General features: G+C 45.1%; 2 protein-coding genes across 2 annotated transcripts; both read left to right on the top strand.

Annotated features, from left to right (window-relative positions):
- Positions 1–289: 289 nt before the first annotated feature.
- LOC307231751 (DENN domain-containing protein 5B-like) lies at positions 290–18506 on the top strand (the record flags this gene model as incomplete). Its single annotated transcript, XM_080002554.1, has 20 exons — positions 290–392; positions 4224–4333; positions 4909–5629; positions 5722–5909; positions 6580–7086; positions 7227–7458; positions 8374–8524; positions 8669–8759; positions 9278–9397; positions 9520–9672; positions 9866–10038; positions 10627–10755; positions 10884–11005; positions 11169–11314; positions 11400–11518; positions 12083–12267; positions 12446–12528; positions 16401–16527; positions 16830–17004; positions 17224–18506. The coding sequence occupies 20 exons, from the start codon at positions 290–292 to the stop codon at positions 17405–17407; spliced, it is 3819 nt and encodes a 1272-aa protein (XP_079858680.1). The 3' UTR covers positions 17408–18506.
- A 1249-nt stretch (positions 18507–19755) lies between these two features.
- Positions 19756–26491, top strand: LOC307231407 (SIN3-HDAC complex-associated factor-like). The gene is made up of 6 exons (XM_080002100.1): positions 19756–19873; positions 22984–23111; positions 23215–23314; positions 23432–23555; positions 23682–23832; positions 24267–26491. The coding sequence occupies exons 2-6, from the start codon at positions 22984–22986 to the stop codon at positions 24616–24618; spliced, it is 855 nt and encodes a 284-aa protein (XP_079858226.1). The 5' UTR covers positions 19756–19873; the 3' UTR covers positions 24619–26491.
- Positions 26492–26817: the final 326 nt, after the last annotated feature.

The following is a 26817-nucleotide window of genomic DNA, read 5'->3' as shown; positions in this document are numbered from 1 at the left end:
AGTTAACCTAAAATAAAAATGCAAAACTGTAAACAATGCCCCTAAAACACATGCACAGACAACGCTCATATGCATAAACAAGCGTCGCACGCACGCACGCGCCCGCAGCCTCCTCCCATTTTGAACTGCGAACGGTGTGGGGCTGCGCATGCGCATGGCCATCCCCGAGTCAGCGCGTCGAGCGGCACAGGTGCAGTCGGGCCAGCGGCACCATCCGCAGGGGAGAGCGGGAGAGAGCCGTCCCAGCATGAGCCCCCGCACCGCCACATAGAGTCGCACCGGAACCAGCATGAACGGCGCCAGCACCGGATCGGCCTCGTGCCGCTTCGCACAGTACTTCGTGGTGTGCGGCGTGGACACGGAGACCGGCCTCGAGCCGGAGGAACTAACAGGTAACGGGTGCGCAGCGCAGCGCGGCTATTAAACGTCAGGCGAACAAAGTGTCAGCGGAGTCAAAAAGGAGGAAAAAATAAAAAATAAACAACAACGAAACAAAACGACGCGATGTCGTTGTCGTCGGGCTCGGAAGGACGGCGAGGGAGCGGAGATATTTTGTTTTGATCCGATGGTTGTTTACCATGGGAAAAAAAATGGCCAGGGTGTCGCTCGTCCGGCCCGTCACCTCTCCCACTGCAGCGTCTAATGCTTTAAATTGGTGAAATTGAAATGCGTGAAATGACATGACCTATCACTTCATTCGTTTTTTCCCCCAGATATTTTAGGTGAAAGGCCTGAACGGAATGCAGATTGGACGTTCTAATTGTGTCTTCCGACGGAAATTAGAGCAGTGCGGCTTGGACGAAAGCACAGGAGGGGGGGGCGGGGGGAGAAATAGAAACCTGTTCATCTCTAGAGGAGGCTATTAAATGGTGATAATCTCTATCCAATGTGATCGTATAATCTCTGTTCAGTGTGATCATGTCTCTATCCAATCCGATCATATAATCTCTATTCAGTGTGATCATGTAATCTCTGTTCAATGTGATCGTCCCCTGGCTGTGGACATAGTGTCATGTCATGCTTTGACGTGGAGCGACATGCAGTGAACGTGACGCCAAGCAGCTGTCACTGCACGTAAAGAATAAAAATGCATCCCTAGGTTGAATCTCTTTAGTTGCAACGTTCAACCCCCGGGACCCCCGAGCAATAATCTCACCCCGGCCGCCTCCTTTTGATATGAACTCTTACTCTCAGTAGTGACCGTCCCCAGGAGAAAACAGGCCTTGAATTGGTGTCTTCACTTTTATTGATGGACTTTATCATCCCCATTGGGGAAAGGCTGCTTGCAGAATAAAACACATAGCGCGGATTCAAAAAAACAGCAACACGACAGACGAGACGACAAACGACACGCCGATCGTAATATTGTTGTTTTTACTATTTGTATGGGCGATTCATTATTTTGACGTTTTGTGAAGTCTGACGGTTTATTTAGTGTCCGCCCGGTGAGGACAGAGCTCTCTGGCTCCCTGGGAGTAACAATGCTGCTGGCTGGTGTATCAGAGCTCTGCCAAATCTGCTTATGTAACAGCAGGTCATCTCATCTCCACTGCAGTGGGGGGGCTGCTCCTTTTTGTGAATTCTGTGTGTATGTTTGTGTTTTTGCATGTCTGTGTGTGTGTGTGTTTCTCTGGTAATCTGTAAGTAGGCCTACATCAAGGGATGATTATTTTTCCTCCCTCTCTCATGTACAGTATATATGTCCTTAGCCAATGTAATTTTACCAAACAATCTGCTGCATGTGTGTGTGTGGTGTCAATTGGGGAATGGCTATGTGCAGACAATCTGCTCTTGTTAGGATTTCAATGGATGCCACTGTTTTCCGCAGCCCGATCAGATTTCTCATGACGTTCCTGGTTGGAATGTGGCTCCCTGCAGACACTGTCACCGGTGGATGACATCATGGGAGGGCACCGTCCCTGACTCCATTTTACCCCTTCTTAATAACTCTGAAGTAATTAGGAAGACAACCTGTGTTCAGTTTGTGTGCAGTAGGAATATTATTATGCAGTGGACTTGCTCAACGATTGGACTATACTAACAATAATTTGGTGTGTGTGTGCGTGTGCGCGCGCGCGCATCGGTGTGCAGTCTGTTGGGCATTGGACCAATATTCTCATTTTATTTTATGGCCCACATCTGGTGAATGCCAAATTTTCAAAGACTTGGGAATTATTGGAATAATTATTTCGCCAATAACTGAGTCACTCTGCAAATGAAGGCCAGTTGACATTCGTTGTTATTTGTTACATTACATTTAGCAGACGCTTTTATCCAAAGGGACTTACAATTGTTCAATCACCGACGGACGCAGCCATCAGGAGCAATTAGGGGTTAAGTGTCTTGCTCAAGGACACTACAGCATGCTAGCAGGAGGAGCCTGGGATCAAACCAGCAACCTTTACATTACTAGACCACCAGCTCTACCGCCTGAGCTACCATCCCCAATTTGTATTGTGTATTGTGTATTGATATGGCGAAGTCGACCCATTTCAAAGTTTCTCCGATTCAGGGATCGGAGACCGTGTTCCATCATTAATTGCTGTGTCGGGTCAACCGTGGAGTGAAATATTAAATGTTAAATTAAACAAAATGTTTTATAAGATAAGATATGAAGATATGCGAGTAGCAGCTATTGTACAGTAAGTACCTATTACTGTGTTGCAGCATTACTAGTACAAAGGCAGACAGTAGTAACAGCAGTTTCGTGCCAAATAACAATACAGTATACATTTGTGTGCGTTTCAGGAAGACACACACATGTATAATTTAATTTCACAGCAAAACAACCCCCTGACGCGTATGTGCGCGCACACACACACACACTGTCTGTACTGTGACTTTGGAGGACCGAGAGAGAGACAGTTTTATAAGGCCGCTGGTTGAAGGTTGTGAGGGGTTTGCTCCTTAAACACAGGCTGCTGGAGCCACGTGACGGCAGCGTTTAACGGCCGTCTTCCAGGCCACGGACACGCAGTGGGACGGCTGCCATGGCAACTGTGATGATTGAGCCCCGTGGTGGTCCGTCCCTCTCCCCATCTCCACTTCTCTTATTTTCATGAATTTCATCACTCTCTCATGGTTTTCTTTAAAACCTCAAAAATGTGCCCCCCCCAACCCCCTCCTCCTCTTCTCGTCCTTGCAGCGCGCGCGCGCACACACACACACACACACACACACACACACACACACACACACACACACACACACACACACACACACACACACACACACACACAACAATTCATCCTCATCACAGAGCATTTCCTCCCTCTCTCGCTTCTGGCGCCGGCCTCGCTCTCCTCCCACCCACTCGTCTGACGCAATTAAGTTATTTGCGTGGATATTTCTTATGTCCGTGTCCATTATTAGTTCCCTGTGCGTCATCGAGGAGGAAGGCGGAAGTTGACGGATGCACCGGGTACCTGCGCCGGAAAGCCGACGGCCGCGGATGCGGCATTTTGCACACGCATATTTTTAAACGAGTTCCCACCATTTCTGTAAGCGGGATTATTTTTGCCGCAACGCAATGAGGAAATCGATGCAGTGGGGAGTAGGAGAGCGCCTCCCGATTCTCAGAAATGAATTTGCATTTTCAGAGTTTTCCCTCAAATGTAGCTTTATTCTCTATGTCTCATGCCTCAGATACTCATAGACAGACATTATGTGATGTGGTGTGCATGAGATGCTTGAGGGAGACCTGGAAAAATACATATACTACACAGGTACATTTCTACTTAGGTATATTTCTACTTGCGTATATTTCACATTTATAGAAAACTCCCTCACTGGAAAACACAACCGATGGTCCATCTAAAAATAAGTTTTGTTTATCGCTGAGCTCGCCTCTTCTCCCTCTGCCTGGTGGTAATGAGTTGAGTTGCATAACTCTTGGAATTGTCTGTCCCGTCTCACCTTTGTCCCGCTGACAATGGGGCTGGACGTAACCGCCGTCAGACGGGGCTTGTTGCTGTCTGTGCTTTTTTTTATTTTTTTATTTATTTTTTTTCTGGGGGGGGGATCAAAGCGCGTGCGTGACCCAGGGGGGGCCACGTGCTCTGGCGTCTGCCGCCGCGTCCTTGCTGATTCTCTTTGCGCGGCGATGAAAGGCCGTCCCCAGCTCGCTCCGAGCGGTTGTTTTAACAGCTTCTCTGTCGCTCTGTGTTTTCTGCCTCTCTCCCCCCTTCCTTCTGTCTGTCCCTCGATATCCCCCTCCTCTGCAGGAGAGGGCTTCGAACAGAGCCCCATCCGCAGGTCCTTTAAGTCAAAGGTCCTCGTGCACTACCCCGAAACCACAGATCGATGCCCCCTGAATAAAGATGCGGTCAATCTGGTGAGATATTGGATTGTTTTTTGTTTTTTTTAAAGGATCTTTTTTTTTTTCATATTGGTCATTTTGCCTGAATAAATTAGATCTTTGAGACATCTTTTCCCGTCTTCTCCAGGAAAGTAATCATTGGTTATATTTTAACTCGGGGAAATTCATGAATTCATTTAATCAAAATGCAGAAAAGCTCATTAGATGAGGTTTCACTTGAGTGCCCAAAACCTCCAAACACCACAGAGTGCAGTTTAATTCTTATCGATAGACGTGCACACCGGTACATACTTAATTTGTTCTATTTCAAGAATCATTGTATTATTCCTTTGTTTAACGACCCAGGCTGATAACAATTTAAGCCTTGGGATGATTTTAAACAGCCGCCCATTTCATTGCATTAGCTACAGTTCCTAACCCTCTTACACAACAGCACAACCTGCTGTGAATGGTTCCATTTTAAGCCGTCCGTGAGGACGTACTATTTAGAAATGCGACCTATCTTTGCATTGCTTTCACTCGGCTCATTCTCTTTTCTTACCCTCCTTTTTTTTATTATTATTATTAATTTTTTTCCTTGAATCACTTAGCTCTGCATGCCGAGGGGCCTGGCCTTTCGCACGCAGGCGGACGGCCTCGAGCCCCATTTCCATTCCTTCACCATGGCGTCGGACGACGGCACGCACACCTACGGCTTCGTTCACACCTTCTACGAGCAGGTGACGACCGTTGAGATCACTACCGCCATGCAGACTCTGTTTCAGATGCATCACGTGGAGCACCACTCCTCGTCCTCCGCCTCCTCCCCATCCTCCTCCTCCTCGCCCTCGTCCGTTTCCACCCCTTCCACGTGCAGCATGGACTCTCTGGTGAGCAGCCTGGACGAGTCGGACGCCGACTCCGTGGCGGGCGGGTCCGCCTGTCTCGGGTGCGTGGGCTCGTTCGATCCGGCCCGGGACACCCTGTACGCGTCTAAGGCGCTCTGCCTCCTCACGCCGCTCCCCTTCCTCCAAGCCGCTCGCCAGTTCCTGTCCCAGTTGCACCGGGCCGTGACCTCGCACACGGCCCCGCCACTCCCTCTGGAGAGCTACATCCACAACATCCTGTACGAGGTGCCCCTGCCTCCTCCTGGCAGATCCCTGAAGTTCCACGGGGTGCAGGGGCCCATCGTGTGCCAGCGCCCCGGCCCCGGAGAGCTCCCGCTGGGGGAGTACCCGCTCGGTGAGGCCTTCTCTCTGCTGGGTGTGGACAATATGGTGCGGCTGCTGACCTGCGTGCTTCTGGAAATGCAGGTCCTGCTGTACTCTCAAGGTAGATGACATTCCTCTGGAGTTCCCCTTTTTGATGCGGTCTGGGAGTGTATAAACTCAGATTTCTCGTCCTCTCTCTGCCTTCCCCCGCAGATTACCAGCTTTTGATGACCATGGCAGAGGGGATCAGCACTTTGCTGTTTCCATTCCAGTGGCAGCATGTCTACCTTCCCATCCTGCCGCCACCGCTACATCACCTCCTGGATGCCCCGGTGCCATTCTTCATGGGGATCCAGCGGAGGGACGGGGCTCAGCGATCCTCCCTCAACCTGCCCCATGAGGTAGTCCACCACACCTGTAGTTAGAATTCCCACAACCATTTCATGATTCACACACATTGTGGAATGCATATTCAGTATTTTTCTTTCTTGTTTTTTCACCTTTACTTCCAACTTTTTGTCGAAACAATTATGCATGCATGCATTTTAATCTGCCCCGAGGTCAGGCAGGACCGGCAAACTAAAATGATGCAGTTCACCAGAGCCCAGTGCCCTCTTTTACAAATCGAATTCTCCATCCATGCTGAAAGATCGTGTCGCGTTGCAAAGAATTACTTTGAAGTCATGCTGCCTCAAAAGGAGCCAGTAGTAAGGAGGCCCGAGGCCATGAAGAGAAAGAGAAATTTAAAAAATGTCTAGTATGGTAAATTTAAATTAGGTATGCTTTTTTATTTTTTTTGCCGTGGTAAGCATAATTAACCCCTTAAATTTCAACAAGGGCTTTCATGTCAGGAACAATGTACGATTTCACTGGTGTCACAATCGGGAAATAAAATTCTTAATCTTTTTCACTGTTGCTCGCCTAAATGTACAGAAGCTGTGTCCCTCAAGTTGACCTATTTTGTTATATAGATATGTTCGCTCCTTTAAAGATAAGTCCAGGTTTGGAATTGTGTTTCAGAAACAGCGCTTGTACTTCCCGTTTCCCAACCTGTCCTTCCCTCACGTTCAGGCCAACCTGTGTTTCGTGGACATCGACAACCACTGTGTGGAGGCACCCGAGGATCTCCCTTTGTTTCCGGACCAGGCCGAGCTCGTCCAGGAGCTGAGCGAGGTGCTGCTGCGCTTCGGGCTCCCCCCGCAGGGAGGCGCGAGCACCGCGCCGGCCCCGGCTCCCCCCTGCCTCGGCAGCCTGGTCCTGGAGGACCTGATAGAGGACCGGCGGAACGGGAACCTCGGCGGGGAGGAGCTGGCCGTGCTGGAGAGACTGCAGGCGCTGGCACGGCGGTGCGAAGGAGGGAAGATCACGGATTTAGGAGGAAAGACGCTGGGACGTGCGTTGGAGGAGGAGGAGGAGGAGGAGGCGCTGAGGTCCGCCAGGATGAACGTGCAGCTGAGGGAGGTGTTCGCCGGGCGATTCGCTGCCATGTTTGGGAAATATGAACAGTTTGTCATACACGGCACTCCTGATCTCGACTCCTGGCTGAGCAACCGAGAGGGGACGTGCACCTTTGACAAGGTACAGAGGGGAAAAAAAAATGTTTTACCGAGTCACATCTTGTCCAAATAGACCTTTGACTTGAATTAAATACAATTAAATTATAATAGCCAATAATGTGGTTGTTGCGTGGAATGATCTGTATCTGTTGAATTTCCCAGGGTTCCTTCCTCTCGGCTCAGCCCGCGACGCACCTGCACTTCCTCTCCCGCTTCCTGGAGACGGCCATGTTTTCCAGTTTCGTGGACGGGAAGGTGATCTCGCGCTGGGCCGACAGGGAGCCGCTGCAGCAGCTGTTCGACAGCCGCCTGGAGAGAGAGCGGCTGTACAACTCGGACGAGGAGGATCTGCACGGCCACCTCTATCGGAAGTGCACCACGCTCTTCGAGTCATGTGGGTTCACAGCGCGACACAGTGACGTTCACGATAAGTCCGGCTTCAGTCACAGAAGAAAACTATATTTAGAAATGGCCCAGATTTGAACGCTTTGACTTGTGGATAATATCATGGTTTTTGTTTTTCTTTGTCTGAGCAGAACAGGGGACAGAGTTCCTCACCATATAGACTCTATATAGTTTGAGAATTATGTTAAAAGCCCCAATAGTGGATTGAGGGATATAAAGGGACGGTGATTAAAGACGGTGACAGGTTCTATAGAGGGCGATTAAAATCTCCATCCGTCCACCTCCTCTGTTGGGTTTTCTACGTTAATTTCTTCTGCCGGGCCATTGTGAATCCGACATATTTTCCACTTCCTTTATAGGACAGGCATAATAAGAAATGTTATAAAGCGAGATCTCAGCTGTATTCTAGAGAAATACACGATTCTGCAGATGGGAATCTCTTGGGTGAAATTTGTGAGTTGATTTGCAATTTGAAAAGGAGCGATCACATTAGGTTAGGAATAGAATTAGACATGATGGGAGAAAGGAGATTGTTGGAACTGGGGATAAAGAGGGAGAGAGGAGGGGGGCGATGTGGGATGAAGTGGGGGATGGGTGAGAGCGGCTCATAGTGATGGGACAGCAGCACATCGCATCCCATAATGAATGCTTCAGAGTTTCTGCTTTGAAATCCTGCCAACCCCTCTCCGGCAACAGCACCGCTCAGCACATATTTCCATTTTGATTCCGCATCACGATTCAGTTGCTTCAGATTCGGAGCCCCCCATTATCTACCAGATGCATTATATTACCGTTTACAGTTTTGTTTCCTCTCCACTTACGTGTAATAAAAAATTTATGACATCTTGTCCTCAGTGACCTGGCCCTTTTATTGTTTTTTATTTTCCCTTTGTTTCCCCTGCAGCCCATGCCACCGAGCGCAGGCTGCTGAAGACCGATCACACGGCAATCCACCCCCACCTGCTGGACATGAGGATCGGCCAGGGCCGCCACCAGCAAGGCTTCTTCCCCAAACTGCAGGCGGATGTGCTCGCACAAGGTCACAGCACCAACAAGTAAGACCACACTGGCCAAATAAGCACTTCACACGCAAACCACCACCACCCCCCACTGCACACATACACACACACACACACACACGTTTTCCAACACTCTGGCATTGTGAACCTGTTTTGATTTACTGTTATCTGGGTAAGCAGATGGTCCGGTCGTGTCACAGCATCACGTAGGACTGAGACCAAGAGATCGGCCAACACTGAAGCCTTTGGAATTGACAATGACCAGAGACAGGTACATACACACACACACACACACACACACACACACACACACACACACACACACACACACACACACACACACACACACACAGGCTTTCATTTGCATGACATTATTGCTACTGCTACCGGTCTTCCTCCCACGAATAAAAACAAGCAGAAGGTTGTGGGAAGTGTTTTATTGAGACAAGTTGTTTCCCCCACCAATCACAGCTTACACTCCCATTCCCTGTAGCCAATCACATGGCTTATATATTGCTGGTGAAAATTATTTGGTTCCGGGCTCCAGTGCCGTCCCTGAAAACGAACAAATAATACGGAATAAATGAATAACTAAATGGGGAAAAAGTCTCAAAACATTCCATTTTCATTTGCGTCATTTACATGTCATCAATTGGGACAGCATGTAAAAAAAACACCTTGATGGGGAGTAGGAGCCCAAATGTTTAGGACGAGTGGGACGGACCCGAGACCTCCAACGGCTGTCGGGAGATTTCAGTTAATTATTTTGACTTTGCCTCGTTCCAGCAGAAGTGCACATTTGGCAGGAGGAGCCTCAGATATTCCAGGCTTCTTGACCCGTCACCCTCGGCTGTCAGCGAAACACACCGGGAGTTTGTTTATGGGCTTCTGAGCGAGTGTCGTCTGAAGGTACAAGCTCATCCTGCTCCCCGGTGTGGCCTCGTTTTTTAAATTTTTTGTTTTGTGTGTTCGTCACGCGGCTAACTCTGCTGAATACGTCTGGTTTTCTATTTATTTATTTATTTATTTAGACTAAACGAATGCTGATGGAGAGGATGGGGAAGGAGAGTGTGGAATTGGGTCAGGGGGAGGCCAACATCACGGGTCTGCAGGAGAACACACTCATCCACGGCCTGTGTGACCTACTGGAGAGGACCTGGGGCCACAGGCTGCAGCTCAAACAGGTTCCAACACATGCCCAGACACACAAATTCCCCCAGTTTAGGATGCATCATGAGCCCAAAATGACCTACATGAGCATCTGGAACCTTGAATGCCTGTACAAGCAACACTGCATGTTAACACAAATACGGTATGCAGCCCCAAGGGGTGGAATAATGGTTGTCTTCACTGACGGCGGTTCTTCACTCTGCACAGGGAAAGTCCACTCTGTGGTCCCACTTGCTCCACTACCAGGCGGTGCAGGAGAAGAGGGGCTCACCAGTGGAGTCCTCAGGTCAGACTAGACCCATGAAATCGATTGGAAATGACCAGAGGAGACTGGATGAAGAAATCGTGTTCCTTAAAGGAAGCTTGCTGCAGGACATGAGGTACTGTATATAGAGCCCACTGTGGGTGGTGAGGAGAGTGGGAGGAGGTTGTTTTGGAATGGATTTGGCTTTGCAATGCCAGTTTGTCCGACAAGACAATAGAATATTTTCATACCCCAAAAAATGGGTATGAAAATAGAATTAATACAATAAGCAAACAAGACTCTAATGCTAGAAATGTTGCTTCTGCTGGTGATCAGGTTAACCAGAATCTTGTATAACAGTTCTTAATTTTACTTTACAAATCCGTTAACGTATGTATCTATTCTCCTGTTGCTGTATTAAATTAACTTAAAGGAGATAAAATGTCACAGGGCAGTGATAATATACTTACTGTAGATGAAAAGGCATCCATCATCAATTTTGATGACTATTTGATTATTTAAAGTGATAATCCATAGTCTGTGTTGGGTGGATTACACTGATACAAATACATTGAATGGCTTTTCCTCAAAAAGTGCCAGCTTAAAAAAAAAAATCCAATATGGGATATTTTAAGAAGGCGAAATGGAATTGTGCGGAATTCAGCCACGTTGTGAAAATACTCTTACTGCTTATATTACATCAAACTCTTTGTTCTTTTTCCAGGTTTGTGCAGACAATGAGTGAAAGTCTGTCCGACGTGGGTCTCGCTCGAGCCTGGATCCATTTGGCCCTGGAGAAGAAACTTCTCTCACAGCATCTCAAAGAACTGCTCTCCAATCAGGAGCTCATCGGGTAAGAGCCTCTTAAGGGGATTAGAGGCAGTAATCGGAAGTTGTGTGACAACTCCCGTGTATCCATTACGCCCTTATTATTATTATTATTATTCTTCAGAAAATGGATTATTTTCCGTCCCGCCATAGGCAACTGTATAAGCCCCACGCGTTCTTGCTGTGTGAGGAAGAACGGGAGCAGTTCCTGTTCCACCTGCTCTCTCTCAACACTGTGGACTACCTCTGCTTCACACGCGTCTTCACCTCCATCAGTCAGTCATGCCGCTTTTTTAACGCAATAACATCTGGAGTTTGGAATTGATTGTTTCGTAGGCTTCCAATTCAACCATAAACTGTCAAAATATGGCATCTCACAATGGTCCCAGAGAGGATACACCGTATGCATAAACTGCTCGGCGTATTTTGTCCATCCAGGTATTCCATATCGCGTTGTGATAATCCCCATGAAGAAGCTCAGTATTGCCATGACGACCGTTAACCCTTGGGTGTGTGTGTCGGGAGAGCTCGGCGATTCGGGAGTCAGGCAGATCCCCAAGAACACGCAGGAGATATTTTTTCAGGTAGGTGTCACTGAATTCCACGTCGGAAACGAAACAAAATAAACAAACAAAATAAAAAAAAATAATTGTCTGTGGGCTTTTCCAGTGTAAGAACCTCGGCAGACTGAGCACGCTGCAGCTGGGGCAGGAGAACTCCGGCTTGCTGGCCAAGTGTCTGATCGACTGCGTCATGGTGTACAACGAGATCACCGGACACACGTACAGGTAAACGTTCCTCCTCCCACATCACCGCATCATTCATCATGAGTGAACCGTCATTCTGACCGTGGCGGCTGAGTGGGTCAAATCTGGGATGTGTGGCTGTAGATGGCAGGTGTAATACGTAACCCATACCTCTCCTTTACCATTCCACCACACTATGCTATGAATCAATCTGTTTTCAGGGGTAAGAAATAAAAATATAAGACTGTTACAGGTCTCAGCCTCACGCTATACAAATGTACTTTGCGCTATATACGATGACTAAGCCCTCGTCACCATATGCTGGGTCATTATGCTGGAAGATGAATGTAGTTTGTTCTGTTGAATGTTGGCTTATTGTCTCTCTGTCTTGCAGTGGTTAAAACACCACCACATCACAGTACATACAGAACGGATAAAATACCCCATAACTGCACTCCAGATAATTATAGAGAAATAGAGAGGGGGATGACAGCACCTTTGAAATTCTTTTTATTTTATTTATTTATTTATTTATTTATTTTTCCCCTCCCCACTCAAGTGTAGTTTGGGTATAGGTATATCCGACGATGTCCACTTTCTCTCCAGGTTTCCATGCGGCCGCTGGCTTGGAAAGGGCGTCGGTGACGGCAGCTTGGAGAGGGTTCTGATCGGTCAGCTGGTGACACCGGGAGCAGAGGAGGATTCTGGGAAGTGGACTGGGACGCCTCCAGAGCTGGGCTCTCCCCCTCAGGGAATACGGACGGTACTGGGATCACTGGGCGGCCGCAGCAGTACGTACCAGCAAAGGCAGAGCACATTGGATTTTATTTTTATTTTTTTAAGGACAATAGCCGGCCTACCTGTTGGCATGCTAATTACAATAACATGTTCCCCCTTGTATCACCTTTCATTTTGGTCCCTTTGTCTTTCTCATGCCGTTCCCTCCCTCTACCCTCTCTTATATTTCAGGAATGATGTCTGTTGAGGTTCAAGAGGACATGAGGGAAGCGGCAAATAGCCTTGTCAAACACTTCCACAAACCGGAACAAGAGGTATTTGATCATCAGACCTGGCAACCTGCACGCATTTTGTATACCGACCCCTGCGCTTGTGGTTCTGTCACCCCTCCCCTCCCTCTCCTCTCCCTCTCTCACCATCCACTGATACGCAGCGGTACTTTATTATCCGCCGAGGCGTAACGCTGCATTGCTGAGGTAAAATGGGAAGTGGGGGAGTTAATAAAGCACAAAAAATGTGACCCTCATGTGAACATATGAAACGTGAGATGCACCGATCAGTCAGTCAGATATATCATATTCTGTGCCGGTCAAATGTACACGCCCGACACTGAGCTCATGTACTCGTACTTGTAAAAAATGCTCCGATACTCAAAACCCGATACCGACGTAATATAACGTAGTTGTGTAGTTGACGCTCCAAAAAGAGAGCGAAAGAAAGAAAATGTCGGCTGTTTGGAGGTACTTCAAGGTAAACGCAGAAGATTAGATCAATCGTTTATCTATCGCTGTCACTACAGCGGAGCAGCTGCTCTGGTTCCTCGTGCACCAGCTCCGCTTGTGATGAAAGGTGCAACCCTTTTTTTGAGACTCGGCTCTTGATGAGTCACTGTGTTAAACGAGTCGTTTCGATTTGATTCAGTCGGTTTAATGCACGGTGAACGGAGGAGGACTTCCAGTGAACGAGAGTGAGAAGGCCATTTATTATTATTACATTTTTTTTGCAATGATTGCAATTTATTTTGGAATGGTACCATATCAATTTGTACCTTATTAATATAATAGAAAGGTGTATTTGCACTTAAAAGTGAAAGAGACTTTAATTTGAAGTTTGAACTGGACATTTCCATGTTAGTTATATGTTTTGTCCTACTAAAACTCAGTGAGAGTTACAGGTTGAATTATACTGGAACTTGCTTAGTCACATACCGTATTTGCCGCACTATAGGACGCACTGGATTATAAGGCGCACTGTCAATTAATGGTCTATTTTCTATCTTTTTTCATATATAAAGCACACCGGACTATAAGGCGCATTACGCGAAACAAAACAGTCAGATAAGTCAGTCAGTCAAACTTTATTAAACGTGTTCACAATAACTCTCAACATTGTTCAAACGTTAATGAGCGTATTCACAATAACTCCCAACCTTGTTCAGTTGTAACACGTAAAAAAAAACAGTCTGATACCTTTAAAATCAAACGTTAGCGTATTCACAATAACTCAAAATTGTTCAGTTATAACACGTAAAATACAACACAATACACTCGCTTTTTCAGTTCATTCCTCGTCCACAAATCCCTCAAATTCTTCATCTTCAGTGTCCGCGTTTAACAGTTGGGCGATTACGGCATCCAGCATGCCCGGATCCCTCTCGTCATTATCCGAGTCAGTGTCGTTGCTGTTACCTGGCAGTTCAGTGATGATTCCTGGACCCTGTTTTCTCCACAGTGCGGTTCACGGGGATATCAAAGGTGAGGGGAACCTCGTCCATGTTGCGGATGTGCTCTGGCCGGATCTTCTTTTCCGTGATCTTGTTTTTGCAGTATGCGCGGAAAGTGGCAAACTTTTCTTCGTAATCTTTTGGCAGTTGCTGCGAGACGGTAGTTCGTGTGCGGATGGAGAGATTATGTCTTTTCATAAAACGAAAGCACCAAGAAGGAACGCCTCGAAAGTCATTGATATTCATGTCCCGTGCTAACGCTGTTGCCTTCAGTCGAAGAGAGACTGTGGAGACGCTTCTACCTGCTGCTCTGTTCAATAACCCACTGTTCAATTTTGTCCTCTAACTGTGGCCAACTCGCTTTGTTCCCTCGCAAACCCTGTGTGGTCTTCTTTACTTGGCGCAGGTCATCTTCTTGCTTCCTCCACTTCCGTACCATTGATTCATTAATGTTGAATTCTTTCGCAGCTGCTCTATTCCCATGTTCTACTGCGTGACTGATAGCCTTGAGTTTGAAGTCCGCGTCGTAAGCGTGTCTCTTGACATGTGCCATTTTGGGGTCCTTATACACACACACTGTAATATTATGGTGAAGCACAGTATGTATTACTCCGCGACACTCCTGACTACGGTAGCCGTAATGCTGCAAGCGGTGCGGCTTTGTAGTTTACCAAAGTCATACTAAAACATGTTGACAGAGCGCCGTGTACCACACAAAATCGCTTCGAGGTCAGTAAGCACAACCAGAATTAATCCATATATAAGGCGCTCCGGATTATAAGGCGCACTGTCGTTTTTTGAGAAAATTAAAGGCTTTTAGGTGCGCCTTATAGTCCGGAAAATACGGTGTTCTATTTTATAGGAACTCAGTTGACCGTTCCATGTGGTATTTTATTTCATTGAAACTCTGGGACAGTTTCATGTTCTATTATTGTTCTATAGTGAATAATGAACAATAACAAACCCACAGTGTCAAAATCAGCAATATGTCTACTGTGGTGACTGAAAATTGCAGTGGTAGTCAGTATGTGCAGCTGTCCCATCACGTGACGGTGATCACATCACATGATGTATTTGTCATTGACGTACAGCAGATATACCCAGTGATAAGAAAATGTGATTTCTCAGATCTCGGATATGAAGTTCAAAATGATCGTATGGCAATGTAAAAGATATTTAATGGTCAATGTTTTATTGTGAAACATACACCTAAATGGGAATCGGCCAAAATCTGAATCGGCAGGTCAGACTTTTAGAAAATCAGAAATAGGAATCGGCCAAGAAAATTGCAATCGGTGCATCTCTAGTTGGTAAACATGTTCGATAACTTCACGAGATGATGCATTTCAAGGGGTATATCCTAATGAGATTGATTAGCATACTGTATATAGGTAACCGTAGTATGTGGCAAACAATTACGTTGCAGAATAAGGAATGTTGTACAGAGAACTTAAGAACTCATTTGTAGTTGGAAGTGAGTTATTGTATTGCTGCATTATGCTTGATCATTAGTGTTGTGCTGCCACAGCACAAAGCACAACTAGACTCTGGCTGCAAATACTGCAGATCCATTCAGCAACACCGCCACTGAGCGCTATTCAAGCACTTAAAAAAAATTTGCAGTCATCTAGCCTGTTAAAAAAGCCTGTAACATTTTATGTAATAACACTTTAACACAACAGAAGAAACTTTATTAAAACCGAGGGGTGGGGGGTCCAAGTGTTACAGGTTACAGGTCACAGGTCACAACTTGGGTTATAATCGTATATTGTACTTGGAGTGCATTAGTTAATAAAAAATATAAAAGTGTTTAATAATATAAATCCAACAGTAAATTAGATGATGCTGAAAAGTCTCTGTGATTTATTTGACGCTTAACTAAAAAAAACAACTTGACATTTAACCTCTTTGTCAATATATCAACGTACCAAAGCACGGGGGAAGTGAGTGTTGGGTAAAATTTATGAGACAAGGTATTTAGCCTTTCTCACTCCTTATAGCACTATCTTATCACCAGCGGGGTTTGTTATGTTGGTTTCTCTGTGTAATGGATGAGTCTACGACGGGCCTCTCTGGTGGGAACCTGCGGTAAGAAGCTTTGGAGGGAGAGAAACTATTAATCGCCTTGCTTTTTCTGTAATGGGCCTCTGGTTTGCTGTATTTGTGTTTATTATAGCAGCTCCCTCGCCCCCAGCGTAGTCCCTCTGCAGAGGCGTTGCAGCATTAATATACAAGATGATTTGCTTCTGCACCGTTTAAGCACGTTGACGCAGCTATCAGGGAATGGCACATCAGGGAAGAGTTTCTATAAATATGTGTTTATGGGGATGGCCTTGTGTACTGTGGACAATAATGCAAATTTGTCCCGTTCTCTATTGCTTACATGAGTGAACAATTGTTCATCTCGGAGCTCCTGAACCTAAAATTTCTGGTGTCCTTCTGCCTTCCTCTTCTCTCTCCCAGAGAGGGAACCTGACGGTGCTGCTGTGTGGCGAGGGGGGTCTGGTGCTTTCCATGGAGAAATTCTTCCTTCATGGGTTTAAGTCCAATCGACTCTTCCAGAGGAACGTGTTTGTGTGGGACTTTGTGGGTGAGTGGGTGTGGGCATGTCATGTGGGTACTGATTCAATACTGCACCCAGTAACCATTGAAATGTGATGTGTTTTCCTGCTGTTAGCGCTATCTAGTGGCCAATAATATGTATTGCACCTTGAATAACTGTATTTAGTGTTATGATCGCTGTGATGAATCTGTTTTGTCGTTAAGAAACGGAATCTTTTTTTTTTTTTTTTTTCTGTATTAAAGTTTTTTGTAATACATTTTAGATTTAAATTCAGACAGTCAACTGCAAGGATAATTACCTCTGATAATGCCAACTCAACTCCCCCGCAGAGAAGGCAGTGGCTTCCATGGAGACGGCCGATCAGATGGGTGACCTGCGGGGATCAACAGAACCCCTGGGCTTTCCTCGTGACTCACTGTGCCATTATGTGAACGCCATAAACGGCTCACCCCGAAACATGGGAAAGGAGGGCAAGTTCCAGCTTCTCGTCTGCTTGGGAGTCAGGTACGGGGTCAGATATCCTTAATGAATTACTATCAAAGATGATAAGTTGTATTTACTAAACCCCTAAAGGAGCCGCATAAAGCACTATGATTATCAAGAGATGGTTCAGAAACCAGGTTTTTGTCGCCGCGCTCTTACTCGCACACTACCCTGAAACGTAATACTTCCCTTCATGAAATATGTATGGGATTATTGACCACTGACTTCTTGAATCGACAGGGACCTGCTGCTCTCTCAGTGGCTCCCCCTGCTGGCGGACTGTCCGCTGACGGCGCGAACCTACGAGGAGAACGCCCTGCTCCGGACCCGCGCCGCTGTGCACTCCCTGTCGCGCATCCTGCACACGCTCCACGAGTTCAGCATCAACCTGGAGGGCGCCCTGGTAAAAGGGGTTGACCTCTAACCCTGACCCTGCCAAATGAGGAATCCAGTCCCCGAATTACAACTTACTGCAGGGGCCGATAAAATAAAGTGTTGATTAACCGCCATTCCGTTTGCAATTAAAAACTAGAGTATTCAGACAATTAGTAGTTAAGTGAGCCGGGGCCTGGATATTCCGACTTTGCTGTTAAAGGACGAGTGGACTGAAGGACGATGGACTAGTTCAATTCAATTTAATTTTGAAATGGGAATGAAGCAGCCCAATGGCAGGCCACTGGAAGCTCCTGCTCAAAATATATTGCCTTGTTCACTGATATAAATGTCTAATATATTTACTTAAGAAAATACAATATGATTTTCTTATGTTTGTTTACACTGTGATATTGTTTGTTCCTTTACCGAGAAACAAACAGGCATTCCTCATCCCCCGTACACCATAGATATTTTCAGATGCTTGCAACATGAACCCAACTAAGACAACTCGGATGACTATAATAACCCTTTTCTCCTGCTGTTGTAATGCTTGCACTTGAATTTCAAACTGAGCACATGCATGGCCAAATCTGTGTTTTTGTTCGTTTTTTGTTTTCATCGTGTTGTGGTCCAATGTTCTCAACTTGCAGGTCTCCCAACTCTCTCTCTCTCTCTCTCTCTCTCCCACATTTATATATTTTTTCCCAATTCTCTGCTTGGTCATGAAATGCTAAAGTAAATATGCACAAGAAGTAAGTGTTCCCAGTCAATATCAACATGTTAGGCTTGTTCTTTTTATATTGCGCTTGTTGTAGAACCTCTCATGTCCTCATTATGTCTGGGAAATCAAGCCAATTTCTGTACGTTTTCCGTCTTCATAGAGCGTCGATAATTTCTGTTTTTAACATGCTCATTCATCTATGTTGTAGCCAAATGATGACAATAGTGACTAACTAATTATGTGGATAATTGTCATGTTTGTTGATTCTTCATTTTTTATGCTTGATATAAACTGTAAATACAAGCTCCAGGAATAACTATGTATAATATTATGTTGCAGTTGCATTTAACAGGCTTGTTTGAAAATGATGGAAAAAAAGAAACACTGTCTTGTGCACTGTCTTGCAAGCACTATCTAACACACAACAACCAAGCATCTATTATTGTTCAAATATAGGTTTAGTGTAAGCAATAAGTTATTTCTATATTTATGAAATGTATTGTTAAAATTAAAAGTTGATATTGGCACATCCGACTCTGTTCTCGTCGTTTAAGCTCAATACTAGGATCTATGGAAAACCTTAGTGGTTGCTCATGATTCAACATAAACCATAAGCCTACATCAGTTATTAACCTTCCAGCTTCAACGAAATCCCCAAGTTTACAACATAACTCACTCACACACAATTATACGGTTATTTTTTAATATATATATATATATATATATATATATATATATATATATATTTTTTTTTTTTACAATTAATGAAATCCGTCATTATTGTTATATTCTGCTATATATATCACAATATAAATTATTGTATATATTTTTTTATTTGTATGAAGATCATACTCACTTCAAGCATGCCCGTGTGCTGAGTGTTGTGTCATTTGTGTGTAACTCCATGCTGAAAACGAGGACGAGCGAGAGGCAATAAATCAGAAGAAATTGTGGAAAAACAAAATGTAGAGCGACGTTACAGCTGACACAACTGAAAGAAAACAACAACAACAACCGTATTTCCGTGGCGTACGTGTATAACGTGCCTCGTTTCCAGAGACTGTTGCGCTTTTTTTTTTTGGGGGGGGGGGGGGGGGGGGGGGGTGTGATGTTGTTGTGACGGCACGGACTTAATAGTGTTCGCCAGGGGTCCGCGGTCGCGCACCCGAAATGAACAATGCTCCCGCACGCCGAGACGCCGACCGGCGCGGAGACCACCACCCCCCCCCCCCCCCCCCCCAGACGGACCATCTGGCGCGCCATAATAAAAAAAAAAAAAAACCAACCCCCCCCCCCCCCCCCCAAAAAAAGCCCCGCCCCCTTCGCTCGCATTCTCCAATGCGCCATAGCAACCGGAGCCGAGCCCCCCGTTCCCGCGCAATGTTCCCGTCCATATATGGCCGGTGGAGTGCGCACGCACGGTGACGTCACAGCGCTTTATGTAAATGAGGTTGATTGAAGAAAAGGAAAAAAAAGGAAAAAAAAGAAAAAAAAAAAAGAAAAGCCGCTCTCCTCCGAAATGGAGGCGTGGATGGAGCGCATGCGCACTGGGCCCCACAACCATCCCGCCGCCCCCCTCCACCCACCACCGCCAACACCCCCCCCCCCCGCCCCCCCTACACACACACACACACACACACACACTCACGCACACACACGCAGTCCGCAAGCGAGACGTCAACAAGAGAGAGCGCGTTTCTGGTGCGGTTTCATTTTAACGTTAATAGCTGCGCCGCGGCGACGCGTTTTCCGACATTATCACTTTCCGTCAACTTTACGCGACTTGCAGCGAAGGTGAGTGACGCTCCGCGGGCTCCTTCGTCGGAGGGCCGGGTCTGGGGGGTGGGTGGTGGTGGTGGGAGGGCGCCTTTGAACACGGCCGGTTCGGGAGTCGCGGTGTTTGTTTGTTTGTTTGTTTGTTTTTAATTGACGTTATCCCCCAAACAAGCTTCGAGTCGTCCGAGAAGAATTGCTCGCTCTGGGGGCTGCGGCCGTGCAGACCGGGGCGATCAACTTCGGCTACAGAACGACATTTAAATGGCTTGCTGGCGATAACACCGTTTTGGGAATCCTGAATACGAGGAAATCGGAACACCTTCAAAACACACGCAAGATAGGAGCAGGAATTGCAAGATCTACAATTTGATTTGCGAATTGTTTTCTGTTTCGCGGTTTGTTTGGGTTGGTTTTTTTTTTTTTTTCCCCCAACATGTAGTAGTAAGACGCATGTCCACTTCGCGGTTGTAGGTCACCAAAATATTATACTACCGAACACGCGCGGCTACACCCCCCTCAACACGCCAAGTTGCGTCTCTCACGCCCACCCGAGCACGAGAAGCGCCCCGCCACGCGGGCTCCGCAGTCAACAAAACCTCCCCAAAAAAAGCCCGTTGGTGGCGGCGGGCGGCCGGGATTGCGCCGAGCGGACGGGGGGGGGGAGGGAGGGCGGACGGGGGGGGGGAGGGAGGGCGGGCGGGGGTCGTTCTAACGTGCGGCGGCGGTCCTTCCCCGGTAGCCCCGCGATCTCCCAAATAACGTGCCTTTGAACTTCGTGCGCGTGTAGCTGCGTGGGTGGGTGGGTGCGTGGGTGGGGGGGGTTGTTCTTCAACAACAAAGAGTGGAAATGGCACCGCGAACCCGCCCGTCCCCGGTCGGATGAGAAGTTGTGGAATCGGGTTTAAAGAAAACTAACGCTCCCCGGCTGTTGTTTGTTTGCTTGTGGTTTTTTTGGGGGGGGGGGGGGGGGGTTTGTTTTGTTATTCTACGTCGGCGCGCGGGCTCGAGGGAAGAGTCGCGCGCGCGCGGAGTAGTAATCCTAAAATGGGTGCGCGAGGGAGCAGCTCGCGCGGCGTGCCATGCTGCCTCGCGAGGAAGGAGGAGGAGGAGGAGGAGGAGAAAAAAAAGAAGTGGGCGGTGAATTGGTCGCCGCGCACTTTCCGCTCGACGGAACGATGGCTTTTCCGGCGCGGCGCACGCGTTAAAATGTCAGAGTATTTGTATTTAACGTGAAGATATAAAACGTGTGACCGATCGATTATTGGGGGTGGGGGGTGGGGGTTGGGGGGGTGGGGGGTGTGGTTCCGCATCAAATCGCATCACACGTCGCCTCCGCCTTTGAAGTGCGCGTTGCCATGTTAAGTGACGTCACGTACTGTACGAGACCCGGGGCGCTGATGGCGGAGCGCCGTCTGTGTGTGGGGGTGTGGGGGGGGGGGGGGGGGGCGCGGCTCGCAGTTTTGCCGCAGTTCAGCGCCACATGTGCCTCGTGGGTTCCAAAAAAAAAAAATAAGCGACATACATCGAAATTCGTCTGCATGTGCCAGCACACCAAAAAAAAAAAAAAAAAAAAAAAATATATATATATATATATATATATATATATATATATATATATGTATTATTAAAAATTAAAACCCCGAGGGATGGATTCCTAACGCCTTACACTGAGATATAACAGAGTCAAGACACTTTATTTGTCACATTCGTCACACGAGTATGTTGCAGTTTAATGATAAAGAGCCAAACAACAAAGGCTTTGGAACAAGTAGTGGGATGAGTAATAAAGAAAAATAATATAATCCAAATGAGAAAATAAATAAATACACTGTGTGTGTGTGTGTGTGTGTGTGTGTATAAACAAAAATCTATGTCTGGGTATGAATATGTGCGTGTATGTACCAACACATTAGCGGCAGTACAGTCAGGCTATATGTAGGTTATAATACACTGATAGACAGATTTCTATTTAGGTGTTCTCATTCTTATAATTGCCCCCGATGTGAAGTCCTTTTAGCTATTAAAGATCCTCATTGATTTACAGTCATGCTGCATCAGAGTAAGCCCGTTGATGTTTATATTTTCTCCTGCGTGCAGCTGACACGCTCTGTCTGACGCTCTGTCTGACTGTTGACCTACTTCCCTCATTTGGGTCATAGCATGACAAGATGCTCTATTGCAGTTTCTTTACAGATTCTCAACGTTTTTACACATCAGAGATCCCCCCCATTTGATGGGATTTTTGACTCTGGAACAGAAATTAGAAAATATTTTTATCATAGCAGAGATAACAGTGGGACTGTGCTCAATTATAATTGTGCATTTTCTAGTGGTGCGAACGTCTTAATAACTTTGTTAAATAATAAAATATTTTGAAATGATTGTGAGGTCTGAACTATTCATTATTATGGTAATTATGGTTAAAGACGGACCCGCTGGAGGGTTCCCCAGAGCTCCATTGAGAACCACTGCTCTAATATAGGCCTACTCATGTTCATGGATGGTTTGGGGCTGTAATTGCGACCAAATGTAAAATAAAACTTGTAGTTATCCATTGCAGAGGAGGGATTTTATTGCCACTGAAAAATTAAGCATTCGGTTAAGACGGCTCAACCCAAATGACGGAAACGCACCTAATTCACATTTTATTTATCGCAACATTTCTATCATGGCTTGAACTTTGGATGGAAACAAATATGAATGTGGAATATGGAATATAACTATAACTGCTCCCCGGGCGCCTCTGCATGGCAGCCCACTGCTCCTAGATACGTCAGATACTAGGATGGGTAAATGCAGAGAAATTGAGAATTTCCCTGTTGTGGGACTGATAAGGGTATATAAAATAAATAAATAAAAATAAATTGCGGGGGGGAAAAGTGGGGAGGGGGTTGGGAAAAAAATTGCTATCTGTTCAAATAATTTGCAATTATGCGATTATGTAATCATTTTAAAAATTGTGAAATAGACTCCATGCCTGTTCCTGTCTGGATGAAGTTGTGGTGAAAATGCAGTTATTAGGATTAAGGAAGAGAAATATTTAATCATTGGTGTTTGTCAGAATCACAATCAGAAATACTTTAATAATCCCAGGGGGAAATTACTTTTTGTTTTTTGTTTGTGTGCAGATGTTTGGCTTTCACAAGCCAAAGATGTACAGAAGTCTGGACGGCTGTTGCATCTGCCGCGCCAAGTCCTCGAGCTCTCGCTTTACGGACAGCAAGCGCTACGAGAAGGACTTCACAAGTTGTTTTGAGTAAGAAATACAATTTAAAAAAATGGGCTATATTTGATTTTTCTTGTTGTCAAAAAGATCCCTGTTGATTCGCCCATTTGCATTTTCACTTATATCCCTGAAGGTTGTGTGAAACCCGATCTGGAGACATTTGTAACGCCTGTGTGCTGCTGGTGAAGCGATGGAAAAAACTCCCCGTGGGTTCCAAGAAGAATTGGAACCACGTAAGTGACTCACGGCCTAATATTGCATATTTACAGTTCTTCCAGCATCCGCATGTTTCGCAAGTCCTGCTGTGATACAATTGGACTGTGTTATAATTTAATCACCTCTCCATGCAGGTGGTGGATGCAAGGGGCGGCCCCAGCCTCAAGATGACCTCCCGGCCAAAGAAGAAACAATCTCTGTCCAAGAAAGCAAGACCAAGTCAGATCAGCAGGCTGCAGAAAGAGCTGAAAAGAAACAGTCAGTTCTGCAATTTTAATTGACTCGAATGGTTTTGCGATATTAGATATACTGACGTTTCCCTTAAAGCCTTGTTTTCTGGATCTAGAAACCCCTTTGGTTGAAATTAGCTGCTCTTCTCTCCAGATTCAGATGCCCATAGCACCACGTCCAGTGCATCTCCAGCTCAGTCTCCCAGCTACAGCAATCTTTCAGATGAGGGATCCGACACGGAGGTCAGCCCCGGCTCAAGTCGCTCCCCCGTCTTCTCTTTCCTCGACCTCACCTACTGGAAAAGGTAAGTACGCCATGTTTAGTCACGTGTTTATTAAGAGAGGGTGCTAGTAGTGAAAGGGTAGACCTTAGTATTTGGCTTTCTTTAAATTGACGGTTGTTGCCATAATAATTAATATAGTAAACCATTTTAATATGTTCAAGCAAAAGAGATTATTTGTCACATACATATACATATGGTTATACATATACAGTATGCTGTGAAATGTCATGACACCCGGTGATTAGCCACTATAAGCTCTAAAAATGCTAAAATTTGCAGAAGGTTGTTTTGAGAAATTTAAAAAAAAAAAAAAAGTTCTTGAATCATTAACATCATAGATTGAGTAAAATAAACTCTGAATAAGTGGCCACCAGATCTCCTTAATATTTAATAGTCTTGTTCTGGTGAAAATAAATTCTAACATGTAATACCAGGCCATGTTTTTCTTCGTCTAGACAAAAAGTGTGCTGTGGAATCATCTACAAGGGCCGTTTTGGGGAGGTGCTCATTGACCCCCATTTGTTCAAGCCCTGCTGCCGCAAGCAGCAAAGGCAGAAGCAGCAGCAGCAGCAGCAGCAGGAGGAAGAGGAGGGGTACGAAGAGGAGGAGGAGGACGAGGAGGAGGTGGAAGTAGAGGAGGTGCAGGTCGGGGAGGTGCAAATGGGGGAGGTAAACGGGGGGGAATGCAACGCGGGAGAGGAGGTGAAGGTGAAGACGTCAACCTGTGAGGAGAACACAGGTGCCGCGCTATTACACGCTACTATATCACCTCCACCCAAAATGGAGGTGAAGCAGGAAGCGTGGTAATATGGAAATCCACTTTGTGCAAATCTTTGGAGAAGTCTTGGGGTGTTTGTTTTTTTTGTTTTTGTTGTTTTTTCAAGCACTTACAGAGAAGTCACCTCAGATTGCCTTCAGTCAAGGAGCAGCTGAAAATCTTTTGGTCTTCTACCTAATGTTTAACGGTTTGTTCATTCGATTGTTTAAATGGTTAACTTATTGACTTTTGATTTTCCACTTTGTTTTTATATTTAATATTCCCTTCCTAATGATTAAGCACCGTCTGTGGTGCTTTGGTTTATTTAAGACAAAATGCTGGAACTTTTATTTTCTTTTTATTATAATTTTTTTGCTGTTACTTTGAAAATACCTAATATTCGATATATCCATTTTTAGAAATAGGTGACACCTGAAAATAATCCCTAAATCTAAAAATAACGCTCTCAGATCTTGGATATGTTGTTCACTTCCAAATATATCATGAAAATGAATATAATGATATACAATATACAACATCGGGTGTCACTTGTCTTAAATGTGGCTATTTCGTTGGAACAAAAGTTACCATTTACAGATGACATACCTGTTTATTTACATCCATCCCCTGTCTGTTTCGTTATGTAGACTGGATTAGCTTGTACCTGTGTGAATATGTGGGTCCCATTTAAATAATGCCTATTCACAGCACCAACAGCAAAAAAAAACAAAACACCAGCCTTAATTATGTGTCATAGACAGTGCTAGTGTTCACATTGAATCGGTATGAGCAAAAGGCAAAATAACCATGTTTATTGTGGCCTCAACACATAGTGCATTTTGCGTGAATGGAAGCAAGCCTTCTCATCCAAACAACCCAAACGAACGGATGCATGATACCTTCTAAATTGCATGGCCTTATAAAAATGTAAATTGTACCTTTTATTTTTTTGGGATCCATTTCTCTGAAGGTTAAAATTATTTTTCTATGTAAAAAAGATACAAAAAGTTTTTTTACAAAAATGAACTTCATAATACAATACACCACAATTTAACAATAAAACACCAATCAGTCTATACTCATTCAGCAATCTCAGTATCACTGGTATCTGTTACTCCTGGGAAATTAGTGGATAAAAGACTTTATACAAGTTGATATGCTATGCCATTGCCTCTTATATACCACAAAGGTGTTGTGATATATATAGCCTGATATTACTTTATTTATCAAACAAAAGCCAAAGCACATTTAAATTCACCCAATGTCAAATCAATGCAGGATTTTATGGCCAGTTATGCTCGTCCAGGGTCATTTCTATGTACATTATGGTATTTTAAGAATAACACTAATATGGAATTTCATACGTGCTGTTGTAGTGGGTATTTAGGGATGCATTATGTACATAGTGGGTGGGGTAAGGGTTGTGGCTCTTATATGGGTTCTGTTATTTATTTATTTCATATTTATTCATATCACAGTATCCACGAGAAGAAGTGTATTACCATGAGCTCTATTATTATTTTTCACATTATTTTGTGCATCAGTTAGTAATTGAATGTAATTCTCACACAGGTCGTGTTTTGGCATTGCCTTGAATTACCAGTTCTTAATCTTTGTGAAATGTTGGTTACGTATTTATTAACTTATCAGTTGAGTTGCGTAAAACCTAACTTATTGTGTATCATCCCTTTTTGATTGATTTTGACCAGGACTTTCTTTTTCCCTGTTATCTTGCAGCCTAATAATGTAATGGAATGATTCACTGTTAGAATAGCTCTGCTGATAGATTTTAGTGCTACATGCATGTATTGTACCTATATGCATTTACTCAGCTTATACAAGTTAGACAAAACTTTTTTTGTATTTTTTATACTTTATGTACTTTTTTTACTTGTCCCACAATAAAAGCAATTTTGTGAGTTTTCCGGGATTTTCTGATTATTGTCTAATCGTACTGGGTTATTGACAAGTCGTGTGGGGAAAACAAATCCTCCCAGTATTTATTTGCGTCGCATAAAGGTGTGAAATGCAAAACATAGTGTTATTGACTTGCATTTTGAGGTTTTAGTTGCTGGAGTTATTATCGTTCGTATGGTAACATTACTAGTTTTAATAGTTTACTATACAAATGAAGTGTTTTTTTTATATATGTTTTAATATGTTAAAAAACAACAACATTCATTCTAATAATAAAACGAACTCAGGGGAATCTCCTGTTTCTACCGCGGAGCGCGGGACGTCACCGGAAG

Source organism: Zeus faber, assembly GCF_960531495.2.
Source record: "Zeus faber genome assembly, chromosome: 6".
Classification (NCBI taxonomy): Eukaryota; Metazoa; Chordata; class Actinopteri; order Zeiformes; family Zeidae; genus Zeus; species Zeus faber.
The sequence above is the reverse complement of the archived record's forward strand: the minus strand, read 5'-3'. Positions and strand labels throughout refer to the sequence as shown.

Bases quoted from the DNA above. Each gene is read 5' to 3' on its own strand.
- LOC307231407 (XM_080002100.1), top strand. From the start codon at position 22,984: ATGTTTGGCTTTCACAAGCCAAAGATGTACAGAAGTCTGGACGGCTGT. The intron at 23,112-23,214 runs GTAAGAAATACA...ATATCCCTGAAG, and splicing joins GACTTCACAAGTTGTTTTGA to GTTGTGTGAAACCCGATCTG. The intron at 23,556-23,681 runs GTCAGTTCTGCA...TCTTCTCTCCAG, and splicing joins GAAAGAGCTGAAAAGAAACA to ATTCAGATGCCCATAGCACC.